We start from the raw sequence: 21,680 nt of genomic DNA, 5'->3' as shown, positions 1-21,680 counted from the left end.
AGCTATAATACTTGACAGATGATCGTTTTTTCCTCTGGAATAAATTTTGAAAACTACCATTGATAACAAGCCTCACCGTAAGATACAAACTCAAAGCCCAAGCCTCGCTGTTAGATACAATTTAAAAACCCAACCCTCGCTGTTAGATACATCTCAAAACCCAAGCCTCGCTGTTAAATACAAACACAAAATCTAAGTCTCGCTGTGACATACAAACATTTATTAGTTTCTCAATAATAAGAACAAATCCTATGTAAGGTTCAGTACATATAACATGTTTACATTCATTGCGGACTATGAACGAGATGTACAGATTGAGAGTTGAATGAATTTCCCTTCACCGATAACTGACACTTCTGACACGTCAGTTAACTCCACTTAGTATTCCTTGACGACAGCAAATCCGAGGGATATTAGCTCAGGGATGGTATGATTATTACCTAACAGTACGTACAAATAGCTCGCCGTGTAGGAACATAAAGCCGACTAATACATAAGAAATATGAAGCAAATTAGCTAAACTAAATGAAACACTATTGTTTTGAATTTACTCAGATCCAGAAATGTTTGCTTGTTTGTTTGTTTTGAAAGTAATGTATTACTTGAAAAATGAAAACAAGTTGTATTGGCAAAAGCAAATTATAATACAAATGACTGTTTTTTATATTCATAAACGTTTGTGGACAACTGTGATGTCTGAGGATCGCATAAATGGTATACTTCTCTATGGAGGAAAGAAAGTCAATCAATTAAATAATCGATCATTCTTTTGCTCGTGATTTGTCGAGATTCGGAACGAAATAGAAGGACTTACTTGTAACAAACTTATATTGATATACTATATCGCACTTCTGACAAAAAGTAAAAAACTCAACTTTAAAACAAACACAAGCAAATGAACAAACACGGATGAGGACTCTCCATTCAAAAACCTAAAATGAATATGAGCAATATAGTACATCAAATCTAGGTAAAAGTGTCCCATTTTCGAAATGTTTTTCTTGTAAAGTATAAGTGCCTCCGAACAGTAGTTTACTGCACCATGAAGAACAAATAGTTACAAAAACACGAGACAATATATACACAAAGAACAACTGTTTTAAAACACTAATCACATGAAAAAGGATTACAACTTGCAAAGTCTTCTGTATCTATTGCGGATACAGGAATTAAATTAAGTACTATAAATGATGTCCGTCTTATGTTTAGATTTATAGGTTACTGCATTTGTATGGGAAACTATGAACGAATTTTCTGAGTAATACTGAATGACCTTGGGAGTGCAGTATCAGCATTAAAAAAAATGAATTCATATTTACCCACATAAATGCAGTAACCATTTGATTATATACTCATTTTTTTCCTACCTAAGGATTAATAATAAAAGAATGTACTACAAGAAGCGAAGCAATTCAGTTTATGCTGCAATCCTAAAACAATACGCAACCTAGATTTATCAATGCACTAATAATATAACGCGCACATAGCAATGCCCATTGAAATTCTAGCGCGCTCAAAATTAGTTTTAAAACAATGTTCATTTTTTTCTACTTAAAATTGAAATATTGAATCATATTGTGAATGAATGCGCATTGAAACACTTTTCCAGTTGGTCTGGTATGGATAGATTTCGTTTTTCTGTCGATCCAACTCATATCTGCATGTGATGGATTGCATTTATTAGCTGAGTCAGTTCGATAGGATGTAAGTGTGATTTGAGTCCGAAGGGACCCGCCTGAATTCAACAGCACGCCTGTTTATGTTCTGTTATTGATTATTTGGAATAATAGTGAGAGAAAAATATGAAACCTTTTAATTGAAATTATCAAAAAGAAGCTAGGCGATATCACGTTCATTTTGTTTGAGTGCAGTAAGGAGAACGTGATTTCTGTTAGAAATGTAGTCGTGATTACAGTACGAATTCGCAGTGAGTATGAAGGTTTGGAATCCATGATATGGGTCAAGTAATTTAGATTTGCAGAACAATTAAATACATTCTGAAGAAATTCGAGATGCAAAAAAGGTAAATTGATGTATTACCGTTCATATTACAAGCTAAAGAAGATATATGTTTATGCCCTGTCAATTGCATACGCTCTGTTGGCGGGAAACCAGCAATGTGCATGATCTGTATGGCTTCTATCGCTAGCCTACATGCAAAACATGGTATCAAAAAACCTCAAACGGGGAAATTTGCGTAACACCTCTATAGAAGAGTCCGTTTAGCTAGTGGAAATGAGACCTCTTCATCGTCCTGACTTATTGGCCTGAAGCACTTAGTTTTCAGCCGAAACTTTCAGTTGCATTGTTTCTCGAATTTGTTGTTTTACTGACTTGTAAAATAGTACATTGATATATATGCGGTTGCCTTTGGCCTCAATATGCTTTTATATGCTAATTTTATTGACCCTAGAGAGCACTGGAAATGTTGTTGTTGTTGTTGGGTTTAACGCCATTTTTCAGCACACGATAGGCTATACATGGCGGCCAGCATTAATGGTGGAGGAAGAACCCGGGAAAACCCCGGAAAGAACCACCGACCCACGAGAAGCTACTGGCAAGCTTTCTCACATACCCACATTGGCTGAATCTTAGACTCGAACCGACGCAGGCAGAGGTGAGATGGCAGTGATCCGTAACGAAGAACGCTTTAGACCACTCGGCCACTCGGGGCCCCCGCACTGGAAATAGTTTATTCTATATGTGTGAGTTCGAACATTTCTCTTAAATAACTTTTATAATGATCAGAATGGTATGTCAATAATGCATTTCTCACATTTTGTGAGACATTGGAAATATCACGTTCGTTCTTTTGGTTATTTGCAAGTTTCATTTGTGACATAGTGAATTTTATCATCTCTAATTTCAAATGTATGAAACGCGTTTTGGTTCATTCACAAACAAATCTAATAAATCAGAACCTAAAATGTCTAATACATGAGCGTTCATGATTTGCTTACACGGTAGTGCCTAATACACGATGCTATTTTAGAAACTTGTCGTGCAGTATGAAACTGTTCAGTATGGAAAAACACTGCACAATGTTTACACTGTAAAGTTACCGGAGAAAAAAAATGAGCATATAATAAAAGCTAATACTTGCATGGATAAACACCTGTTCAGAGTAGGTTTGCGCTCAGCAAGCCAGACGCCTTCTTCAGTTGCAAGCAGACAAACACACCGCAACCAATCTCTCTCACGCACAGCATTTGCTATTTCGAGGAACCGGTGAGTCAGAACTTTAAGTTACACGTCAATGAGATCTAGAATTCAGACGAAATGTTTACTGGTTTCAGTTAAACGGACAAATCTCTTTACATTAATTAAGTTTCGAAACTCTATATTCGAATATGATTTCATCAGTTAGTCACTTCTTTTTATAGTGTCAAGCATATTTTTGAAATATTTTTAAAAACAATTTCTTAATATGAAGATACGTAACAGATATTTCTCGTAAAGGAATGATATACCTGACCTAGTTTGCTTGCGAGATAACATACATGTATATATTTAATTTCTCGGTTCTCACAAAAACTATTTCAAATATTGATGCATTTCAGAAGATAAATCTGCATTCATTTAAAAAAAATGACACAGCTAATAACAGAAATGTGATGAAAATGTTAGTTCACATTGTTTGATTTTCAGGACATGATACGTATGCGGAAAGAAATGTCCATTTCAACAGGGAAATTAAATGCTTCTCGTAACTTTTTGAGATGCATGAGAGAAACTGGTTGCCGTTCAAACGCGTAATGCAGTTTGTTTATCAGCATTATTCGCATAATGTGATGTTTTCTAAATATAGGGAACCTTGTGAATATGTTTTTTGTTTTTTTTTATAAACATCTTTTTGCAAGTTACGAAACGTTATCAGCACTGGTCTTGCAATCGGGAAAGGTATACGTATTTCTTTCTCTCTAGAGACGATGAATGTCGTTTTAGAGAGTTAAAATGTGTAAAGCAAAAGTCATACGTGATGATAAACATTCAATGATGGTGCTCTGATAATTAAATGTGAATTAGCTTAACGGAATGAAATTTATCTATTACTCGTCACTTGCTAAATGGCATAGTGTAATACAGAATGTCTGGACCGATCTTCTGTTTTAAAAGCTTTTGATAAAGAAAATCAAACGGTTAAAAGTCATCATCAAGCATATGGAACAGTGATTGTTGATTCGTGGCTTCCGCTGCGCATGTTCAGAAAATTATAGCCCGAAATTTAAGATTAAACCGTACTGGCATTAAACACGACAGGGGAAGGGTAAGTCTCTTTCCGTTTCCTACGCCTTGGTAATCAGCGGCTGAATTACGCCTTTCTGAAGACATTCGCCATGTTCCCCTTTAAGCACTGCTGGCCATACTAGAAAGTCCACCAGCTCGCCATTTGCAGTATAAACGTCGAACTTGGTCTTGTCCAGCGGAGAGTTACGCTTTATTTTGAACAAGAGGTACATAGGAGGTTCCTGAACCGCCATTCTCCACGACAAACGCACACATTTAGAAATGTAGGGGGAAATTTCTTGTAGGTCCTTTTGGTTGATATTCCGTAAATGTCGAGACCGCTCGTATTCGAACTGTTCAAGAAAATCCTAAATGAAACAAAATATGCGAAAACTTTAATGAACATATCAGTTTTTTCTTGCAAACCTCACAGCAAAAATTTAGACGCAGTGTAGTCCATAATGTAGCTCTAACTTCGTATGCAATTAATATTTCACTTTATTTGAATTTATAATAGGAAGGTATTCTTAATTGGTTGTCGATAATAGGCACCAAAATTGTGGGCTGATTTGTTTCTTTTTAATATGCTACATTTTAGACTGCAACCTGTGATATCAATAATTTTCATCCAAAAGGACGGGTAATTTTAGTGGATACAGTCTGTACAAACAGCAAGAAAACGTTTATAATACAAAACATGTAACTGTTGTTATTTTGGCACGACTGTGAGAAATGTGTGTGCATGTGTGTGTCTGTGTGTGTGTGTGTGTGTGTGTGTGTGTGTTAAAGAGAGGAAAGGAACAATATATCCGTCCAAAACCACTGTTTGTAATACAAGAATAATAACTGCTTACCGTCATGAGAGACACGATCAGGTCAGATGAGGGCTGCATCCGCAATGAAGTCATTTGTTGTCTAAATGATTCAGGGATATCATCACCAGTTCGACGCTGAAATATATGAATGAAGCTTAATACAAATTACTACACTAATGATTCATTTGAACAATTAGAATGGTTTTTGTTTATATGCTGTTTATAACACTAACACACACACACACACACACATATATATATATGGTGTGTGTATGTATGTATGTATGGATGGATATATATATATATATATATATATATATATATATATATATATATATATATATATATATATATATATATATACGCAGTTCGATATACTTAATGAAGATGTAATTATCTAAATAACCATGCAATAACTGTTATGATGTTTCTGTCATCTTTGCCAGCTTTTGCCTGTCCACATTTCAGGTGCAATGAACGGATATAATGAGCCAAAGATCAGTAAGTCTAAACACTCATTCTCCTTTGTGACCACTGTTTTGAATTATCAGTATTGTGTCCCAGATTTCCTATTTAAATACATTAAATCAAAACAAACCCTGCCAATCACTGAGCTGTAATAGAGAATCAGTGACTACTTTCTAGTCGTTTTTGCTCCCAAATCATGCACTCCTCCTCTCTGTACTCATGTTAGAGCCTTCCAATGCCACCTTTATGCCACGCACAGAGATAATTTTAGTTTTTTATTTATGATGGAAGGATTTTGCTGAAATTAATGTTCATACTCGCCGCACAATATGTATTCAGCCAGTAATTTCAACGCCAAACTGCATTCTTGTCGGGACACAACTTGTCAGTCAAGTAATTTCGGGCATTGATATGATATTGATCCTCAACTGGAAATAAGCACTAGAAGACCGCTCCGGTGACGTTAGCGGTGAGAGCGTCCGCCTCGGATGCGGGACTTTCAACACCGGCTGAGTCATAACAGAGACCTATAAAATTGGTACTTATGGCTGCCTCACTTCGCGCTCAGCATGAAGAGGTTAGTGTTGGCACTGCTCGGCCTGGTGTCATGATAATGTGACTGAGTGAAAACATGTCTGCAACATCATGTACCAGTGATAGACATCACTGTAAAATGCCACGCTGCCACACTGCATATATCGGAGCGATATGACTGAAAAATTGTTAAAGCTACTTTAAAAATCCAAATCACACACACACAAAAAAGTACTAGGAAAGCTTATACATTTTATGACCCCTAAAAAAGGGACACACATAGATGGATGGATGGATGGCTGGATGGATGATGGATGGATGGATGGATGGATGGATGGATGGATCGATAGATAGATAGATAGATAGATAGGGGAGGGAGAGAGAGAGAGAGAGAGAGAGAGAGAGAGATAAATGTGCCTATTTATCTCTCTCAATTATTTAGGTCTACTGAATACTAAGTAGACCTAAAAATGCATGCTAGTCATTGCAAATGTGAAGCCACTTTCAAGACAAACAACATGTGGTATTCTTATATATATTTCACTGTGTCTTTTACATTTGGTGCATGCCTGAAAACTGCACATGAACTATAAATTGGTTTTGACAAGTTCCCAAATCAAATCATATTAATTACAAGTTTGGGTGTATTTCCCATTGGACTATGTTGCAACGTGCGCTATTGTGACATAAACCATGCATCGAGCAGGAAAATATTGCGATGCAGAGCCAGCTGTATGTGTATACATAAGGAAGCAGAGGTGGACAATTAATTCATTTTGATTTCCCATCTTCTTATTTAATATCAGTCTGTAAACATGTTTCGTGTTGTATTAAAACATAATTTGAAAAGAAACATTTGTTTGGATTCTTCATTGAAATTACAAAATGCTCATTGATTCTATACTAAAATAGTATTCTGGAATTAATGTAAATTTATTCAAAGGAATTCTGGGTAATGCAGGAGATACATCAAAACTAGTGCCACATCAGCACAGTCGAGGACCTCTAATTAATTCGTAACAGTTGATTCTTCTGGACTTGTGTAGAACATTTTAGGATTATTTGATTTAATTCATAATAATGTAAGTTTCTCTTAAATTTTCCTTTTATAACTTAGATAATTAATTTATTTGTGAACATTTACAAAACTGGTTGGTGTTGCTTCTTTCTGTTACTTAATTTATGACCAAACAGTTGGGAAATCAAAACCTTGTGGAGACATACGATGCAAGACGTGCCTACACATGAAGGAAACAAACACATTTGTATGCACATTCATTGATGAAAAGTTAAACGTTCACGGCTTTACTGCAACACATAAAATGTGATCTACGGCATTATATAAAACGTATGCATTCAGAGCCAGACGTTTAACGTTCAGCACATAAAATGTCAACAGCATCATTACATACAATGTATGTAGCATCAAACACGATGGAGAAAAAGGGAAAAAAATATTCGAAATATTCGAATGAATCTCCACAGATCAGACTGGCTAGGAGACGAAACGGAAAGAAGCACAGTGACGAAACCTTTACCTAATTTCCCCCCATTTACACTTCAGTGATGTAATCGTGACCGAAATCGCACATAATTCAAAATGGAGCACAGAAAATAGTCAGTTCAGAATACCTATTGGATCCACCTGTTGTGAATACGCAATCACAGCGGTTTGAATAAAAACAATAATCTAAATGGCCAGTTTTTCATGTATAGATAACAGGAAAAGTTCCTGGTTACCTAAATCACATTTTCCCGCCATAATTGGCTTTCTCATACACATGATATTGACTTTTTTCATGTTTCGTTTCAAAACTTTTCAACTGGATGTATTGCATACAAGTTAGTTTACTTTTCTTCCTTGTTTTAATTACAACACTACGTTGCTATACAACTTGAAATAAATACTTTAACGAGTTTTAATTAATCGACAGTTTAAAAAAATACTACATCCGGGATAAACTTTCAATTGGACAGCTTTCGACAGCCCAATAAGATGTCTGTCATCAATCATTTTAATTTCTTCAACCTGTATAGTTTCTGTAAATATCTATATCTTAACATCGTGGAGATTCCTAAAAGTAATTACATTTCTTTCTTTCTTTTTTTTTGTTGTTCTTGTCTGATTTGTATTATCGACCTTTCTACATGTTGTGTCAATGAGAATGTAATAGTTTGAGCAATTTATCACACAAAAAAACACTTAGGATATGGCATGGGTACCATAGTAAATGGATCCCTGTTGTAGGTTCTTCAAAATAAATCATGGTCTTCCTGACAGGACAATAATGAAAGCACACACGCACAGCTGAGAGAGAGAGAGAGAGAGAGAGAGAGAGAGAGAGAGAGAGAGTTGTAGAACAATATATATTTTTATTTTGGAACTGAAAAACAAACCATCCAGAACATAAAAGAGGTCTAAATAAAAGAACTAAACATAATATATGCAATTAATGTTTTCGTTATGCTTTGCTTTAATACATTTTGATAATTCTGCATGAATCAGAGCATGCTTAGTAAAGATGCAAGATATGAAAAAAGAGGACAAGATATTTTTATTTAGAATGCACAGTAATATATTTTTACTTCTCTGTCTGCTAATGAATATTCAAATTGCCATCCAGCTGAAGAGTGTCGCAAACAGAAGCGTACTGTTTTCCCCGCATACATTGAGTATTGATAGCGATGTGGAATACCTATACAATGTATAATACCTATACAATGTATAATACCTATACAATGTATAATACCTATACAATGTGGAATACCTATACAATGTAGAATACCTATACAATGTAGAATACCTATACAATGTAGAATACCTATACAATGTATAATACCTATACAATGTAGAATACCTATACAATGTATAATACCTATACAATGTAGAATACCTATACAATGTATAATACCTATACAATGTAGAATACCTATACAATGTATAATACCTATACAATGTAGAATACCTATACAATGTAGAATACCTATACAATGTATAATACCTATACAATGTATAATACCTATACAATGTAGAATACCTATACAATGTATAATACCTATACAATGTATAATACCTATACAATGTATAATACCTATACAATGTATAATACCTATACAATGTATAATACCTATACAATGTACGTAGTTATAGATTACTCGTACCACCCTTCATAGGGCTGGAAGATTATTTGATATCACACGACCTTACAGCTGTTGGATTTCCCATCCTAAGCACAAACTGTGTAGCCCCTTCTTGATAACATGCCACCTTATCGATAGGATATAACATCAGAATTATCACTGAGTAGAATTCGTACGATAGAAAAACGTCACTGTCTAGTACGCAAACACCTCCGTTTATATAATGCGCATGATGGAACGTTGCGTTTGTTTACAAATATATTTTCTTTAGTCATATGTTAATGTCGGTAAAAGTTCGGATATGTTAGTAGTATAAGGGGGCGCTTTACGGACAATGGGAATTAGCATTAAAAACACCCTTGGGTCACTTTACGGACAAGGGAAATTTAACATGGAGAAAAATCGTGGGTCACTTTACGGACAAGGGAATTTAACATGGCAATAAATCGTGGGTCACTTTACGGACAAGGGGAATTGAACATGGCAATAAATCGTGGGTCACTTTACGGACAAGGGGAATTGAACATGGGATTTTTTTTTTAAAAATTTAAAAAAAAAAATTAAAAAAAGGGGTAGGCAATTCAAAGACTATCTCTTTTCGAGAAATATGGCTGGCCCTGAAAAGGGCCTTTGGGTTTTATGTTAATGTATTCATTAACATAAATGGCACCGCATTGGTCTTCTTCTTGTCCTTAGGCTGCGTCTTACTGTTGGTCCGTACATCAGCACTCTTTTCAGGCATCCTTGTCTTTCGACGTAGATCCTACGTATCCACAGGCTGGTGTTTGTCCTGTGGACAACGGTCCACTTGGATCGGACATACATGAGCAAGTCTGTCCGAAACATCATGGAAGACACAAGGGTGGATGACTCAACTGTAGTCCACATCTTGAAGCGACGAGAACAGGTGAATCAATGCATTGAACGGCGCTTATTTATAGGGACAGAAAGGATTGAAACGGATTGAGTTCATTCACCAATCCGAACACGCGTTACAGAATTCAGTCAGCTCGCATCCAATCCGAAGAGAGCAGTCTGTGACGTCACGTAGTCAATATAGATTCGCTAGCGCTTGTGTGCATTCAGTCTATGCGACAGTGATTCAACATGACGGAAACTCAGAAAACGATCCATTGGGGTGCACCAGCAGGGGAGACCGCCCAAGGGAACCCGGACTTACTTTCAGAAGAGGTGAATTGGGATTTTGTGGATTTTCTCTCCTCGCAAGAATTTGTTCCGGAACCTTCGTTACCTTCTTCATTACCGCAAGTGGAGAATTTTAGACAGAGACAGAAAGAAGAATTGGAGAAATTTATACAACGACAAAAGGAAGCGGAACAGGCTTTTCTCCTACAGCAACAGCAACAAGAAGAAGAGGTAAGAAAAAAACAACAGCAAGAAGAAGTAGCAGCAAAGAAACAAGAGGGTGAAAATCAAACGGTCACGGTATTGTTGGACATTTTAGCGGAGTTAAGAAGTCTGAAACAAATGTATCAGACTTCTTTATCACGACCGAAGAGAATACGACCTTCCCGAGCTAAACACGTCAACCCTGTGACTAAGCCTACCGTACCACCCTTAGTGATTTCAACCCAATCATTATCATCATCATCAACATTACGCAGTCCAGAAGTAGGCCTTGGCCGTGGCAAAGGCATAAGGCAGTTAAAGTTGATTGCTTAAACTCACCCTTTCACCATGAAGAAAAAAAGGCCCTTTTCAGGGCCACCCACATTTCTCGAAAAGAAATACAATTTCAATTTGCCAATAACTCAAAAAAAACTCACCCATGTTACCCTTTTAGTATGTGTCTGTGTATGAGTGCGTGAGTGTAGCTTCTTATTTTAAAATCACAACTCAAAGACACTTACCTTATATCATTCATTTATTCTTTTCTCCATTTTTTACAATCCAATTCACAATTTATAACACAACACTTTAATAAAAAGTTCATTGATTTCTCCTTGTTTAGTCTCTCTGTTTTTTCAATTTCTTCACCGTCACACTCTTTTCCTCTTCTTCCTCCTCGCTTTCTTCCCTTCTTCTTTTCTTCTCGTGTTTCTTTGCCTCATTTAAATAGAATTGTCTTTTTTCTTCCTCTGAAGAATCACTCTCTTCTTCTGAAGAATTCCTCTTTTCTTCTGACTCCTCTTGTTTCTTTTTTGGGCAATCTGGAGACCAATGTCCTTTTTCTTTACAATAATAACAGGTATCTTGACTTTTGTCTTTTTTATCCCCTGTTTTTTTTCTTTTTTGACGGTCTGGACACTCTGAAGACCAATGCCCTTTCTTCTGACAGATATAGCAAGTATCTTGACTTTTATCTCTAAAGGAAGGAGAGTAGTCCGTAGGCTGGTCTGAAGAGAATTTTCTAATGACCCCTCGCAAAGCTCTGACGAAACGTTCCATCTGGTTAGTCTCTTCCATCGTTGTGCTCGGCTTGAGAGTGAAATGAATAGTGAAAGGACAAGACACACCCTTTTATATACGCTGGTCTGCTATGACTATAAAGTAGTTTATGGTGTTTGAACTTGAGTCATTTGACTTTTTGCTTTCAAGATGAAACGATCCCATTCATTCGAGAAGAAAGAAGAAGAAAGTAAGAGGCAGAAACGTGATCTCTCGCCTCGTACCAGGGCTGAAATCTTGGCACAAATTCATGCCAGTGATTTTGAAGAGGACATGAGTGAACCAGAATCCGAACCCTCTAAACCAAGTTCATCACCCTTTGTCAACCCTGAAAAGTACTATTCCATTCGAGAGACGGAAAAGCGCTCCTCTAGAAAATTTAGAACCAAGGCTTACAAATACACGGTGAAGTTTAAAGATTTCAAGGCTGAAGTGCCGTTAGAGAAAGCAGAAGGGTTCATCACCGAGGTGTGGGATTCTTTGCTCACTGCACTCAAGCGACAATGTCAACCCAAAGAAGACGATCGCTTGAGACTTTCCATACAACACGACGGTTTGAAATCCCCTGTTTGGATCGAGTTTAGCACCCCTGCAGAATTGACTGCTTCCAAAGTCATGGACAAGATTCAACACGTACAACAATCTAATGATCAGTTTGACATCACCGATGGTAAAGCCACACTGGACATGACCCACGTCTCTCCTCCTCAAGGGACAGGACGCAAAAAGATGTTATTGGTGGACGACCTTCGCAACACCAAAAAGAGTCTTGTCCGAATTAACAACCCTCATGACCAGATGTGTTTAGCCCGTGCCATCGTGGTGGGACGAACCTATGCCAACAAGAACGACACGGTAGAATGGAAAAGAACCTGGGACACTATTCAACGTTCCCACCGAGCCAAACAATGAAACGAAGCAGAACTCCTGTTACAACAAGCTGACCTGTCCAAAGACACACCCTGTGGCATTCCTGAGATGCAAAAATTGCAAGATGCCCTAGCTCCACGATACACCTTGAAAGTGCACCCTCAAGAAGTGCGCGGACCTCTGTTGTTTCGAGGCCAAGACTTTAAGGACGGAAAATACATTCACCTTTATCATCACGATGACCATTTCGATACCATTACCAGTATCACTGGATTCCTGAGATACTGTTATTATTGTGAGAAATGTGACCATGGTTATAACAATCGAGAGCAACACAAGCATTGTGGATCGAAATGCTCAGGATGTTTGGCCTCTTCACCCTGTCTGAGCGAAGGGCAAAAACCAGTGCCTTGTTCCACTTGTCTGCGCACGTTTGTCAGCCCTACCTGTTACCAACAACATTTGAAGACGCAAGGTTCACAGAAGAAATGCGCTTGTCAACTCCTGAGATTGTGCCCTACGTGTGGACAAGGCATACGTACCAATAATACCAAGGCACACGTATGTTCAGGAAAGAAAAAATGTCACATTTGTCACCACATCGTGGACTTGGAACACGAATGTTACGTGCAAAAATACCAACCCCCACCAGAGAAAGAGGACGGTCACAAGAAGAAAGGCAATTTCATCTTTTTCGATTTCGAATGCATGCAAGAGACTGGCATTCACATTCCTAATTTCTGCGTGGCTCATCGAGCGTGCGAGAAGTGCATTCAAGAACCTATCTTCAGTCATTGCCCTCACTGCAGCAAGATACCCGGAGGGCGTGAAAAAATCTTTCGGGGACCAAACACGTTAGCCGATTTTGCCCAATGGGTCTTAGACCCCGTCGACAAGACGTGGAGCCAAGAGGACATCGAACGTTACGGAGATTGTCATCGTCATGCCACGGTGATGGCTCACAATTTCTCCGGATACGATGGACAGTTTCTTCTCAGATATTATACGGAACAAGGCACCGAGCGTCCTAAAGTGACTTTGAACGGAGCCAAAATCATTTTCATGCAAGTGGGACAAGTACAGTTTAAAGATTCGATGAGCTATTTGGCCATGCCTTTGAGTCGAATGCCTAAAACGTTTGGAATGACAGAAATGGCTAAAGGGCACTTTCCACACTTTTTCAATACGGAAGCCAATCAACACGCCGTTCTACCCCATTTACCAGAGGCTCACTATTACGACCCCGACAACATGCGTACCGAACAACGAGAAGCTTTCTACGCTTGGTACCAGGTTCACGCCTCGGACCCTTTCGACTTTCAGGAAGAAATGTTAAAGTATTGTCGTTCCGACGTGGACATTTTACGGCGTTGCTGTGGAAAATTTCGAGAACTGTTCATGGAACACGGAGGGGTCGATCCTTTGAAAGAAGCTTGCACCATTGCCAAAGCGTGTTCCTTAGTGTATCGACAACGATTCATGCCTGAAAAGACCGTGGCTGTCATCAGTCCTCAAACGACCCACTTTGTCAAACGTCAATACTCGGTCAAAGCCCTACGCTGGTTACATTACTTGTGCGACAAGGAAGACAAGTGGATTCAGCATGCCCGCAACGGAGGAGGCGAAAAGACCATCGGAACGTATTCGGTCGATGGCTGGGACTTAGAAAACCCCAAGATCGTGTACGAGTTTAACGGTTGCTTATTTCACGGATGTCCCGTCTGCTACCCTGACCGTGACACTAAAAATCAGTTTTTGCAACGGACCATGGAAGACCTGTACCAGGACACTTGTCAGCGACGCTTGAAGTTAGAACAGCAAGGATACCAAGTGGTGGAAATGTGGGAACACGAATACGATCACCGTTTGAAAATCGATCCCGAGTTTAAACGTGTCGTGGAAAGTTACAAGCTCATGGACCCCCTGAACCCGAGGGATAGTTTGTACGGAGGAAGGACCAATGCCACCTGTTTGCTGTACCAAGCCGACGAAGAGAAAGGAGAAGAAATCAAATACTTGGACGTGTGTTCGCTGTATCCCTACGTGTGCAAATATTGTCACTTTCCTACAGGGCACCCGCGATTGCTGACGGAACACATCGACCTGGTCAACATTCGACAATACGAAGGCTTGATCAAGTGCAAAGTTTTACCTCCCACGAACCTATACCATCCCGTCTTACCTCACCATTGTCAAGGCAAACTGATGTTTCCCTTGTGCCGTACTTGTGCCGAAACGTGCAACCAAGACCAACCTTGTCAGCACAGCCAGGAATAACGGGCCTTGACGGGAACCTGGGTCAGCGTGGAATTGTTCAAAGCTCTGGACATGGGATACCAACTGTTAGAAGTGTACGAAATTTGCCACTTTCCCAAGACACAACAATACCGCAAGGGTGACCCCACGCAGAAAGGCATTTTCGCCGACTACGTGGATGCCTTTTTGAAACTGAAGCAAGAAGCCAGCGGCTATCCTTCCTGGTGTCACACTCCCGAAGACCAAATACAATTCAAAGAGAAATACTACAATACTACGAACAAGAAGGCATCACTTTAGACCACATCGAGAAAAACGAAGGCAGGCGATCGTTTGCCAAAGTGATGTTAAATTGCTTGTGGGGTAAAATGGCACAACGACCGTGTTTACCCAAGACGGAATATTTGACAGAACCTTCCCGTTACTTCCAGATGATTCACGACAAAACCAAATACATGAAACACGTGGACGTCGTTCGAGAGAATTTGATCTTGGTCAATTACGAAGAAGATCTGGACTTTGTACAAGACGACCCTTTTGGAAATGTCATCATTGCGGCTTACGTGACAGCCCATGCTCGCTTAAAATTGTACGAAGCTTTAGAACTATTAGAAGAACGCGTCCTGTACTTTGACACGGACAGTTGCATTTACATCCATCACCCGATTCAACATCACCCTGACATCGAAGGAGACCGTTTAGGAGCCTGGACAGACGAGCATCCCGACGACAAGATTCTAAGTTTCGTCAGTGGCGGTCCCAAAAATTACGGCTACGAATACCGGGACAAACAAGGAGAAGTGCACACGACGTGCAAAGTGAAAGGACTGACTCTGAATTATCGTACCAGTCGAGTGGTCAACTTTGGGGTATTGAAAGAAGCCTTGCAATCGGGAGAGGATGGAAACTTTAAAGTGACCACCTATCAACCGAACAAGATTGTACGTTTACCCACTCACCACATCGTCAGTCGACCCTTGGAAAAAGTCTATCAAATTGTATACCAGAAGCGAGTTCGACTTCCCAATCATTTCACCTTACCGTATGGACACGTTGGTATAAAACATTGGTTGTAAGAGGATAGCCACCCACCAGAAAGATGACTTCGCCACAGCAAGAATCGAGTGAGAAACCCGATGAGAACTCCAAGTTCAAACCCTACCATTTTCCAGTCTTCTTACCTGACTATTGTGATTGTGCCCGTCGATTGGACACGTTTCAGAAATGGCCTACGGATAGGGAAGGATTACCTTCTTCGCATGTTTTAGCTAGAACAGGATTTGTCTACTTGGGACCTGAGTCAGGATTGGGATACGAGGTACAGTGTTTCGCTTGCGGACTGAAGTTACGAATGGATCTATGTATCTATAAAGATTCAGCTATTCTGGAACATACTCGATGGTCTCCGCACTGCCCTTACCTTTCTATGGCCTTTCCACCCATCACACTACGGTACAATGTTGACGGTACCTTAGAGACGGTACCTTCCGAAACAAGACATAAAAAACGTAAAAAAGGAAAGATGTACAAGCTGGAGACTGCATTGAGACTAGTATAAAAAGGGGGCTATGGTCAAGATCGATAGTTCATTGTGACTACCAAGACCGAGCGAACAAGATGAATACTTTGAAAAAGACATCGTTCCAGTTTGGGGATTGTAAAAAAGTTGTATCTTCCTCTAGTGTGACTAATATTGGATGGATAAGACCCATGCATTGCGACGGAAAATGTCCGGAAGGAAACTGCGATTGTCCATGTGGTTACCATTGTAATTGCGTAACGGAGTTTGCAGACGAGTGCGATTGTGAGCCTTGCGATGGGACCGATGCTGTACCTTGTGACCTGAGCGATGCCGTAAAGCATCATGGGAACTTTAGTACCCCTACCCCTGTCATGGAAAGTGATGCTGTGCGTGTCAAACCTGTGGGATGCGAAAGCGATGCTGCTCGTCCTCTTGGACATTTTACTGGGTTTCGTTTTAAAGGGGAATGTCGACCTTCACGTTTACCTCCCTACGGATGTCATCCAGCCCTGAGCAAACTCCTACCCATGTCACTCAACCCTCATCGAAACGAACCTGTGAAAAACGAATATTCGTTTCCTGTGCGTTTGTCGGAATACTGCGACTTTGAAAATCGTCTTCAATCGTTCAAAGGAAAATGGCCAAAGTATCTGGGAGGACCGACCCCCGAAGAATTAGCCAGAGCCGGATTTTTCTACTTGGGCGAAGGAGATAAAGTCAAGTGCTTCAGTTGCGGTGTGTCACTTCACCACTGGGAACCGCAAGATTCGGCCTTCGTTGAACATGCTCGATGGTCACCGAATTGTCATTACTTACCCTTAGTGGGACCGAGACATTGAAGTAACTTTTTACCATAATCATCTGTTCATGGATACTTTACAAGAGAACATTCGTGCTTTGCCTGTGGAGTTGAGAGAACGCATTTACCGAGAGCTGGTCAAAATACAAGTGAAACGCAAAGAACAATTGCATCCGTTACGTCACCGGTGTTTGAACCACTGGTACCTGAAGGCTATACAAGGACTGATTCAATTGAAAGTGTTCCATTGGACAGACATTGATCAACGACCTCCTGGTTATAAAAAGGAATGGTTTGGTATTGACGATTCTATCTACTACATTGTAAACGTACTGCATCGAATTCCAGAGGAAGAGTTAACGAATTACCAACATCTTTCACACAATGTCAACTTGGTGAAAGAGGAAACTTCTGAACGAATTGTAATGTGTAGATTAGTGACTCAACGATTTAAATTCGACACTGAAGTGAAACCATGTTTGTGCAAAGAGTACATTTCTTGTGTCAGACCAAAGAGGATTTAGTATGACCTATTCATGGATACTTTACAAGAGAACATTCGTGCTTTGCCTGTGGAGTTGAGAGAACGCATTTACCGAGAGCTGGTCAAAATACAAGTGAAACGTAAAGAACAATTGCATCCGATACGTCACCAGATCTTTAACCACTGGTACCTGAAGGGTATAAGAGAACTGATTCGTCAGAAATTCTTTCAATGGTCAGACATTGTTCAAAACTTTGAGGTCGCTAATGATCGACATGTTCATGATTATGGTTACTTCGAGATTCACCTAGTGCAATGCATTGAGGAAGACAAGTTAAAGGATTACCAACATATTTTACGTGGAATCTACTTAGAGGAAGAGGAAACACCTAAACGAACTCTGACGTTTCGGTTACAGTATGCAAGATTTAGATTCCCTACTGGAGAACGAAGATCTCTGGCTAGAAAGTACGTGTATTGCATCCGAAAAAAAGAGAATATAAAAACAGGCTGCCATGCCACGGTTTATGTCACATGTCATCCAACAGATTCCGTGGAAGGAACTCAATGACCATATTCAAACCGTGGATCATTACCATCGATTATTACAAGAACTGTATCCATTCAATTTTGGACGACAAGTGGTGTGTGTCTTAGTGACTTGTTTTCTGGGATTTCGTTTACCAGCCGATTCTTTGTGGACTCTTTACGATCAGTACTTACCACCTCCATGGCCTTAAATGGTCACGAAAAACTCCTTTTGTTCAAAGCCTTGCGTTTTCATCTGGATACTTCTCGACCTCAACAGGAAAAAAAGATTCGTCAACTTTTAGCGACCCAAGACGTGTATGACGATGTGTGTGTAGCTTGTGACTTACACCCTCATTGGACAGATGTTCGTGATTGGAAAAAGGGGGGTTTTGAGGCTTGGACCCAAGAAGTGGCCCAGTATGCACAAGAGTTGTTCAAGGAAAAAAGTTACTTTTCAACCTGTGTTAGTGACGGTACCAGAAGAACCTGTCACCGAGAACAACCACTCGCTTCAGGACAGGACTGTCATGGACATTCCTGAAAGGTCATTCCGGGAGGACACTTGTGTGACAATACCTCATGTAGAGACTGTAAGAACATTACACACTGTCCCTAGGACATCTTGGTTACCCAAAACATGTTGTACAGACACTTGTTTATATTTCACTTTGATCGCTTTGCTGTGTTTTATATTCCTGTACATCACTATTTGGGTTGTATGTATTTTTGTCTTTCGTGTTCATATTTGAAACATTCAATAAACGTGTTCTGAAAAAGTATATAAACTCTTGTCTTGTTTCTTTTTTCGTGTCACAAGTGACATTTCTCATACCATGGCTACCTCTGCTGTCTCTGCTCCCTCTTCCTCTACTGTCAAAGTCATCGACGAACACTTAGATCGTGCCAGTTGGGAGGCTTTGTATCTTCGCCATCCCTTTAACATGCTCATTGCTGGACCTAGCGGTTCGGGCAAAACCGAATTCGTCAAACGTTTGATCGAACATAAACATCATTTGATCGATCGGCCCCCTCAACAGATCGTGTGGTGTTACAAAGAGTGGCAATCGGCGTACAGCCTCTTGCGTGAAAGTCAAGGCGATTCCATCGTGTTTGTGGAAGGCATTCCTAAAGAAGACGATGGCATCGTCTCTGACTCCCGTCTAACCCATTTGGTCATTTTCGACGACATGTTAGGAGAAGACGAAGAAGAAATTAAATTGTGGTTCACGCGCAAAGGGCATCACCGTAATGCCAGTGTCGTTTACATCACCCAAAATTTGTTTCAACAAAGTAAAGCCCATCGCACCATCAGTCTCAATGCGCATTACGTGGTCTTGTTTAAAAGCCCTCGAGATAAATCGCAAGTGCAAGTCTTAGCCAAACAGTTAGGAACGCCTTGGCTGACTCAGGCGTACGACGATGCCACTCAAACTCCACACGCCTATTTACTCGTCGATTTGAAACCTACGACCCCGAGGATTTGCGATTTCGTACCCACTTGTTTCACCACTGGTGCCAAGACGGAGGGCCTGTCCTGTACACGTCTCCGTCCTCGACTTCATTTCACTCCCCATGAAAAAATCTATAAAAACCTCAGACCCTTTTTCGTCTGTCTCACACAGTGTGAACATGACGTCCCTTCAGTCTCATCTTCCCGTCAAATTGATTCGTGCCTTGTATGGCATCAGTCGAGAAAAAGATCCACAAACACGAGCCCGTGTCTTAGAAGCTAGTCTCAAAGAAGTCTTACGATGGTTCACGGTGACGGCACGTCAATTACTCCAAGGAATCATTCAGATTCCTCATCAAACCCAACGCTTTTTCGATCGAAACAAAGTCGCTTTGGTCCAACTGGCCGATCCCCGCATCGACACTCAAACCAAAAAACAAATCATTTTGAAACCTGGAGGGAGCGGTACTCTAGGAGGGGTCATTATTCGCTCACTCTTAAGATGGGATCCTAATGCCCCCAAAGTTATCCCCAAGACAAAAGTCCAACGAAGCCCCAAGAAGAAAAAGAAAAAGACCAAGTCCCCAAGAAGAATAACTTCTCCAGTGGCAGGACCCTCCTCTTACCAGACACCACCACCATCACCCCGGAAAAAGAAAAGAAGCCCCAAGAAAAAGAAACAGAGAAAAAGTCCTCAAAAAAAGAAAAGTCCACAGAAGAAAACTAGTCGCAAGAGAGGCACTTCGGCCAGGACGCAACCTTACACTCGCAAGCCACGACCTGCCACAGCGTCTCCGACAGCCTCACGTTTGTCCACTTCTCCGTTGATGTCACCAGGAACTGAAGAGTACTTGGAGACGTTGATTACACCAAGAACTTCTCCGTTGATGACCCCCAAAAGAACTTCCCCAGTGGCAGGACCTTCCCATTTAGCGGCAGTGGCTGCTGCTCACAAAGTACCTTCTCCCAAAATCAAAGTTCAAGAAAGATCGGGCATGTTACAAAGTTTACTGGATTTGTCCAAGCAAGAACTGGCTCGATTTAGTCCGTTACGTACCCCTGCACGACGTGTCATGCCTGTCCTCAAACTGATAAAACGTAAAGACAATCAGTGGCGACGCGTTCCAGTATAAAAAAGGCCTGTGACCGAGTAGGGTATCAGTGTTTTTAGGTGCTCCTAAAGACTCAAAGATGTCACCCTCCAGAAAACCCCAAGGAAAGAAAAGAAAAGGACTACCACCACGTTTAGCCAAACATGGGGACCTGTTATCTGTTCTGTCCAAAGCTTCTCCACCAACGTAAAGACAATCAGTGGCGACGCGTTCCAGTATAAAAAAGGCCTGTGACCGAGTAGGGTATCAGTGTTTTTAGGTGCTCCTAAAGACTCAAAGATGTCACCCTCCAGAAAACCCCAAGGAAAGAAAAGAAAAGGACTACCACCACGTTTAGCCAAACATGGGGACCTGTTATCTGTTCTGTCCAAAGCTTCTCCACCCCTACGAAAAAAACTCATTCAAACGGCCTCCAAAGAGGTCATCGATACCGTGTGCGAATGTTGTTTGAACGTTTTGAAAGGCACGATCCCTTTGTCCAAACACCAGAAACAATGCTTAGGCAAACATCGTCACGTTCTTCGGAAAATGGTTCAAAAGAAAATTCCCATTCGTCAAAAAAAGAAGATGTTGGTCCAACGTGGAGGCATTTTACCTCTCTTGTTAGGCCCCATACTGAAAGGAGTCTTGGGAACCATGTTGGGAGGACTGATGGGAGCAAGATAAAAAGGCCTTCGGAAGTCCCAAGATCTCAGAATTCACCCCTGACAACCCCATGGAAGGACGAAAACTAGCTTTAGTGCCTTACAAACGATGGATGGAATACCATCGGTGGCAAGAACAACGCACCCCGCATTTACCTCCCAATCCCAATTTGAGCGAGATGTCCCAGTTACAACACGAATTGCAGTCCTTGATGGATCGCCAAGATTTGTCCGAAACAGAAAAATCGCAAAAGTACGGTCAACTCTTGCAACGACTGCAACTCTTTCACCAGAAAGCTTTAGACGAAACAGCTTTACCCACTCTGAAAGATTTTAAGACCTTGATGAAAAGTCCAGCACCATCACCAGTACCAGTACCACCAGTACCCGTGACCAAGACAGAAAAAGGAAAAGAAGA

At 40.4% G+C, this 21,680-nt stretch overlaps 1 protein-coding gene across 3 annotated transcripts in view; it reads right to left on the bottom strand.

The window, feature by feature from the left end:
• Nucleotides 1-203: 203 nt before the first annotated feature.
• Nucleotides 204-21,680, bottom strand: part of LOC149796711 (uncharacterized) — a 71,484-nt gene continuing 50,007 nt past the window's right edge. For all 3 annotated transcript variants that reach the window (XM_089961341.1, XM_089961342.1, XM_089961343.1), the window contains 2 exons: nucleotides 5,082-5,177; nucleotides 204-4,595 (listed from right to left, as the gene is read on the bottom strand). In XM_089961341.1, the coding sequence (XP_089817467.1) occupies nucleotides 4,287-4,595; nucleotides 5,082-5,177 (405 nt within the window). In that variant the 3' untranslated portion in view covers nucleotides 204-4,286. The remainder of the gene's footprint in view (nucleotides 4,596-5,081; nucleotides 5,178-21,680) is intronic.

This window comes from Sinohyriopsis cumingii, chromosome 6 (genome assembly GCF_028554795.1).
Source record: "Sinohyriopsis cumingii isolate HCF-2022 chromosome 6, ASM2855479v2, whole genome shotgun sequence".
NCBI classification, from domain to species: Eukaryota; Metazoa; Mollusca; class Bivalvia; order Unionida; family Unionidae; genus Sinohyriopsis; species Sinohyriopsis cumingii.
Note: the sequence above shows the minus strand (reverse complement) of the source record. Positions and strands in the feature narration are given on the sequence as shown.